At 68.0% G+C, this 6,371-nt stretch overlaps 1 protein-coding gene across 1 annotated transcript; it reads left to right on the top strand.

Annotated features, from left to right (window-relative positions):
* Positions 1 to 1,690: 1,690 nt before the first annotated feature.
* Positions 1,691 to 5,949, top strand: GRPEL1 (GrpE like 1, mitochondrial). The gene is made up of 4 exons (XM_084232904.1): positions 1,691 to 1,776; positions 3,335 to 3,494; positions 4,564 to 4,645; positions 5,531 to 5,949. Exons 1-4 carry the CDS (start codon positions 1,715 to 1,717, stop codon positions 5,875 to 5,877), a joined length of 651 nt encoding a protein of 216 aa, XP_084089030.1. The 5' UTR covers positions 1,691 to 1,714; the 3' UTR covers positions 5,878 to 5,949.
* Positions 5,950 to 6,371: the final 422 nt, after the last annotated feature.

The following is a 6,371-nucleotide window of genomic DNA, read 5'->3' as shown; positions in this document are numbered from 1 at the left end:
CGGCGGGACTGTCATGACATGGGCATTGGTGCCTGGCCCCTGCCTCCCGCCCGGAGGGTCCTGTCCACCACGCCCCCCAGACCCAGCGTCTTTTAGTCTGCTCATTTCAAAGCCAAGTGAGAGGATGGGGGTGGGGCCCCTGCTGAGGGCGCATGCTGGTGGCCTCTGGCTTCCTCACCACTGCATCTGTAGGACAGATGCCAGGGGCCCCGCCTTTCACACCGGCATGGCCTTGCCAAGTCACCTGGCCTGGCTGGCCAGCCCCTTCCCCGGTGGCCCTGAGGCTGGCCTGACCCCCCAGGGGTCTGGGCCCCCGCAACAAGCCCTCAGCCATCTGCACGACCTTCCCCCAGGTCGCTTTTCCTTCTCCCGCCACCCTGTCCTGCTTGGGGCACCGCATGGGGTCAGCTCCCCCGCACCCCCTCCCCAGGGCCACCCGCGCCCCCTGCAGGGGGTGCATCCCTCCCGGGCAGCTTCATCTCTCTGATGAGAGATGAAGGTGCCCCGCAGGGAGCCAGAGCGGCCCCCAGTCTCCCCAGAGAGGCGGCGAGGGCGCCCGGGCCCGGCTTCGGCTCCCGCGCAGACGCCGGCACAGCCGCGGGCCGAGGGCTGCACGCGGGGCTCCCGTGGGGCCCGCTCCGGCCGCACCCGAGACTGGAGGGCGCCCGCCTGTTCGCGCTGAGCCCCAAGAGGCCCGACAAGTAAGTCTCCTTCAAGTCCTCACAATGAATGCCGGGAGCCCAGTTTCAGCAGCGAGACGCGACTGTTCCGTAAATTTCCCCCCAAAGCCCGAGGCACCCGCGCCCCCCGCCCCGCGTCGCCAGCCTCTCTCGACTGGAGCTGGGCGGCCGGCTGCGGGGGCCACGCCCGGCGCCACCCCAGACTAGGCCCGGCCCCCCAGTTCCGCGGCCCCCCGGGCGCCCCTGGCTGCGCCCGCCCCGCCCGCGGGGAGCAGGGGTTCCGGGGCTCCCGGCCGCTCCGGGGCACAGACACCCAGGCGGGGCGCGGGGCGCGGCCGGGCCAGGCGGGAGAGGCCGGGCCAGCGGGGCCGGGGGTGGGGCTGCCCCCGGCAACCCCGGGCCTCTGCGCCCCGTCCCTCGGGGGGTGACGCCCCGGCCCCGCCAGACCCGCCAGCGGGCGCCCCGGCTCCGCCGCTCGGCTCTGAGGAGGCCGACGGGCGGGAACCGGCCCCCGCGCCCCCGCTTCCTGGCGCTTCTGCGGCGCAAACCCCAGGGTCCCCGTCACCGCGGCCGCGCCCCAACCACGGCCCCGACGGCCGCGCCCGGGAGACCGCCAGGGGCGCTCGCGGCGCCCACCCGCACCCCGCAAACTCCGCGCCGCCGGCCCGGCCCCCGCGCGGCCCCCCTCGCCGCGCCGCGCAAAGGGCGCCGGAAACACGCACGGAGGCCGCCCCGCCCCGCCCCCTCGCTCGTCCTCCCCATTGGCTCTTCCCCGAACACGCCCCGCCCACGGGCCCTCAACCTTTCACCCCTTCGACTTCGGGGGCTCCGAGTGGCGTCAGGCCCCGCCCACCGGCGGGCGGAGAGCCCCGCGCCGCGGCCCGCAGTTATTGGTGGCAACTTCTGCCCATCAAGGGGCAGCGGGCGAGGATTGGCCGAGGGCGACCCGACGCCGGCGCGAGGGGCCTGGGCCCGAGGGGGCGGGCCGGCGGCCTCCGCGCCTGCCCGGGGCGTGCGCAGTGCGGGCGGCAGTCATGGCGGCGCGGTGCGTCAGGCTGGCGCGGCGCGGCCTCCCGGCGCTGGCGCTGGCGCTCAGGTAAGCGGCTGTCGCGGCTGGCCCGAGGCGGCGCGGGCCCGGGGCCGCCCTCCCGTGCCGCCGCCCCGCTGCCGGGCTCGGGAGGGCCCGCGCCTCCCGGCGCCGCGCGACCCCCGCCTGGCCCGGCCCCGGCGCCCGCCCCGCGGCCGCGCACGTGCCCCGCCAAGGTCAGGCTCCGGGGCCCCCGCGCCCCCTGCCCCCCGCGGCCCGTGCCCCCCGCGGCCCTGCCCCCTGCGGCCCGTGCCCCCCGCGGCCCTGCCCCCTGCGGCCCCTGCCCCCCTGCGGCCCCTGCCCCCCTGCGGCCCGTGCCCCCCGCGGCCCTGCCCCCCTGCGGCCCTGCCCCCCACCCCGCCGTCCTGGAAGGGGCCTCGTGGCGGCTGCGGTCGGGGATCCCGGGCGGTGACAGGCGCGACCCCCCGCGGCAGCCGCGGGCCGGGCCGGGCCCGCCTGAAGGCCTGGCTTTGTGGGGGCGGGGAGAGCGCGCGGAGGTTCGCCTCCCTGGCCCGCCGAGCCCCCGGCCGACCTGGCCCCGGAGCCCCGGGTTGTCCTCGCGGCCCGGCGGCGGGTCCGCGCGCGCTCTCGGCCGTGCCGCCGCCGTCCGGCCCGGGGCGCGTCCTGCACGGTCTGCGTGGAGCGCTTTGCTCCCGGGAGGTTTTCTCCAGTCCGCGGAGAGCTCTCGTCGGGGCGCGGGCTGTGGCAGGACCCCACGGGCCGGTGCGGCCGCCCGTCGCCCACGAGCGAGCGGCCCTGTGACCTAGGGCTGCCCCCGCCCTTCAGTGCGGCTCCGACCGGACGCCGCTGTCACCGCGCGGTCGTGGCCTCTGCAGGCCCCCGGGCTGCCCGCCCTCCCGGTGCCTGGGCCCTTCCCCCTTCCGGACGTGTCCCCTCCCCCTGGCTGGCGTGACTCGCCTCACGGTCCCTGGAAGGCTCCCGCGCGGAGCTTTCCACAGTCTTGCGTCCCCCACAGCCTGCAGCTCGCGCTCCTCGCCTGTTGGCTGCTCCGAGGGCAGGTCTTGCCTGTGACTGTCCTTCCCGCGTGAGGGCCAGCGCCCTGTGGGCAGAGTCCCCGCCTGTTTTGTGACCCCAAGCACTGGCCCCCACACTAGCAGTGGCTGCTCCGCAGCTCGAGCTGGCATCCTGGAGGACCCCGTCAGGAGGAGGTGCTGGGTGGAAGGGGGCGCAGACTGCCCCCCGGCCCTCCCGGGCGGTGGCTTCGGGCGCAGGCGGCTTCCCCTCTCGGGGGGGCTTGGGTCGGTTGGGGAGGGCTGTTGGGAATGCTGTTGTCGTGGACTCCCATGGAAAACTTTTGAGTGAATTTCCCAGACTCCCCCAAAAAAGTCCCCAACAGGAGCATTCTGCTGCTGGCTAGCAGGGGTCGCTGTCTCACAAAAGATGGTGTAGAAATCCCGTATATCAGTTTCCCTTTCCTAGATCTGCGAATACTCCTCTCCCACAGCCAATAGCTTTGTTTAAAATTAATTTTGAAGTAATTTAGAGTTCTCTCAGATGACTGAGAGCAAGCACGACTGTGACTTCTGACACGTGGTGCTTTTTGAAGGCCCTCTCCTCGGCTCCTGTGCACAGCCACAAAGCAGAAGAATGGCCAGAATTTGGAGGACGACGTGGGTCACAATGAACCGAAGACAGATTCTCCCTCTGCGGAGAAACTACTCCTGGAAGAGAAGGTCAAGTTGGAGGAGCAGCTGAAGGAGACCATGGTGAGGACTCTGAGCTCGCCGGGAAGGGTGGTCGGTGGCCGGTAGGCAAGCTTCCTTGCCGAGGCCTGTCTAGCCACCATGTTGTGTGGTCACAGAGACTGAAGCCAGTGATGCTCAGTCTGTCTGCCGTGTGGCGCCTGCAGCAAGCTACTGCCCAAGAGGGTCTAGAACCCACATCATGCGTGGCTGTGGTTGCCACGCAGATTATTATGCTCCTGACACATGAGGAATACCTGCTGTAGCTGGTTGAGCCAGGCCTCAGGCAAGGCCCCGAACACGAAGGACAGAGGGGACCAGAGGGGTGGTTGTAGGGGACTCTCGGAGAGGCAGGGCTCAGGAGCGAGTTAGCGACTGGGTCTCACACGCTGGGAAACACACAGGGGGTGCACCTCAAGCTCTACCCAGCTCTGGGAGCGGCCCGGCACCCCTTTAAACTACTTCCCTGCTGCGTGGCGCCTGAGGCTGCCAACTGGTGGGGGGTTGGGCCTTGGCCCTGCTCTGAGATGGAAGACAGAGACACCCCCCCACACACACACACAGTAATTCAGTACACCTTAGAAATAGAATTCCTTGGGGGCGATGACAGGACGGGTGCTGAGGAGCGAGCACTACACCAGGACTTGGGTGTTTGCCGCTTGGTGAAGCTTCGAACCGAGTCCCTCGGGCAGTGGTCAGTGCAGCAGGCCTCGCTGCTGGGGCCTCCCTAGTGGGTGGGTGGGGCTCGGCTGGCCCCTGGTTCTCTGCCTCCCTCCAGCCGTGGGCCCCGTACTTGGGCCCTTACTAGGCCACCTGTGTTCTGCTGAGGAAGCGCCTGGGCCTCCCTGGAGGGTAGCGAGACTCGGGTAAGGAGGCCCGCGTTTTGCCTTGTCCCTTCCCCTGCTGCGTGCTTGAGTCAGAAGGGCCTTGAGGCCACGACACTGTGACATCCTGCCCCTGAGGGGGCCTCGTCCGCTCTGGGCTGAGCCACCTGCTCTCAGAAGCAATAACAAACACCATGTTGTGTTCTGTCAGACCTGCCGTCCTGTGAATTTGGCCCACGTTTTACCCGTCCGTTTCCCTTTTTCTTTAGGAAAAGTACAAGCGTGCTTTGGCGGACACCGAGAACCTGCGGCAGCGGAGCCAGAAGCTGGTGGAGGAGGCCAAATTATACGGTACCTGCAGACACGGGCCTGGGGGAGGTGGTGGGCAGGGCGTGCGGTGGCCCAGCGCAGGCCAGGCTGGCAGGTCCTCCAGCTTCGACCCGGATGGGCAGTCGGGCGTGTGAAGGGAACAGAAACGGCCGTGGGACGTGGCGAGAAGCAACAGGTGCTGAGGAAGGAGCAGCTTCTGCTCTAACACCTGAAGACCTGGGTGTGGGCGTGTGGGGTTCGGGTGGGAGGGCCTCCCACGTGCCCTGCATGGCGCCGAGTGCCGGGGGTGCTGCTGTGTGGTCAGGGCCTCCCACTCTGCAGTTGAGGTCCCTAAGGCCATGTGACCCCTGTCCTCAACAGCGGGCGGGCAGTGGTGCAGGGCATCCTGTCAGGCTCCAGAGGAAGCAGCCCAGGCCTGGTGAGAGGTTTTTGCTGTGTCCTGCCTCCCTGCCGCGCAGGGGACAAGATTCTTTGGAGCATGATTCATCTGGGCCCCGACCTTGCCCGGGCTTGCTTCCTCTGGTGAAGGTCGGTGTGGGCTTTACCCCCCGTGCGGCCTGATCAAAACACAGATGCGTGCTCTGGGCGCTGCTAGCTTGTGAGGCGCTCCGTCTCCTAGCCACGCGGTGTGTTAGGTACTATTGGGATCCCCATGTAGCACTTGAAGGGGCTGAGACTCGGAGGTGACCAACCCCGAGCAGCCTGGTAAGTGCCAGAGACATGGCCTCGCTGGGGCCAGGCGTAGAGTGGGTGCATGGAGTGTTTCCTGCTTCTCTGGCTGTCTCATCATAGCTTCTTTCCTCAACTTTTTGTTTCGTTTTGAATCAAGTCACTGACACTCTAGAAGGAGGGATCCGTGGAGTGTGTGGCGCCCCCTCGCAAACGCTGTTCTTTTGCCTCACGTAGGCATCCAGGCCTTCTGCAAGGACCTGCTGGAGGTGGCGGACATCCTGGAGAAAGCCACGCAGTGCGTGCCTCAGGAGGAGATCAGGGACGACAACCCGCACCTGAAGAGCCTGTACGAGGGGCTGGTGATGACGGAGGTGCAGATCCAGAAGGTGTTCACCAAGCACGGCCTGCTCAAGCTGAACCCCGTGGGAGCCAAGTTCGACCCCTATGAGCACGAGGCCTTGTTCCACACGCCAGTCGAGGGCAAAGAGCCGGGCACAGTAGCGCTGGTTAACAAAGTGGGGTACAAGCTGCACGGGCGCACCCTGAGGCCAGCCCTGGTGGGGGTGGTGAAGGAAGCTTAGCCGCCTCCAGGGGCGTCGGTGGTCTGTAGTCACTTGCTGTAACTCTCACCAAGCTGATTCGTCGTTCTCTCACCTCTGAGTACTTTTGACCTGTGCCGAGCCCTGTTGGAAGCGTTCGTAACTGGCCAACAAAGCTAAGGCAGCAGCCGATTGCGTTGATGAACTCTGAACAGGTGTCTGCTCGTTGGTTTCTAATACCTGGTTGGTAGTTGCTCGTGCTTCCAGAACAGACCCGCGAGCGCGGCTGGCCCGACCATCGTGAACGCCACTGTCCGCTCCAAATCCGGTGGCCTCAGCACTCTTAGCTGAATAAAAGGCCTTCGGGACCCGGCTGTCTGACTGTGCCTGGCCGTGCCATCCTCTACAGCCCCTGGCGCGGGGCCTGGGAGCGCGCCAGAGCCACGCGGGGCCGGGCGGGGGTGTGAGCCATGTTCTTGTTCAAGTTTCTTGATGCCCCCAGTAAGAACCATGAACTCACTTTGGTGGGTTTTGCC

Source organism: Talpa europaea (assembly GCF_964194135.1).
Source record: "Talpa europaea genome assembly, chromosome: 5".
Lineage (NCBI taxonomy): Eukaryota > Metazoa > Chordata > Mammalia > Eulipotyphla > Talpidae > Talpa > Talpa europaea.
This window is presented reverse-complemented; position numbering and strand designations above follow the sequence as displayed.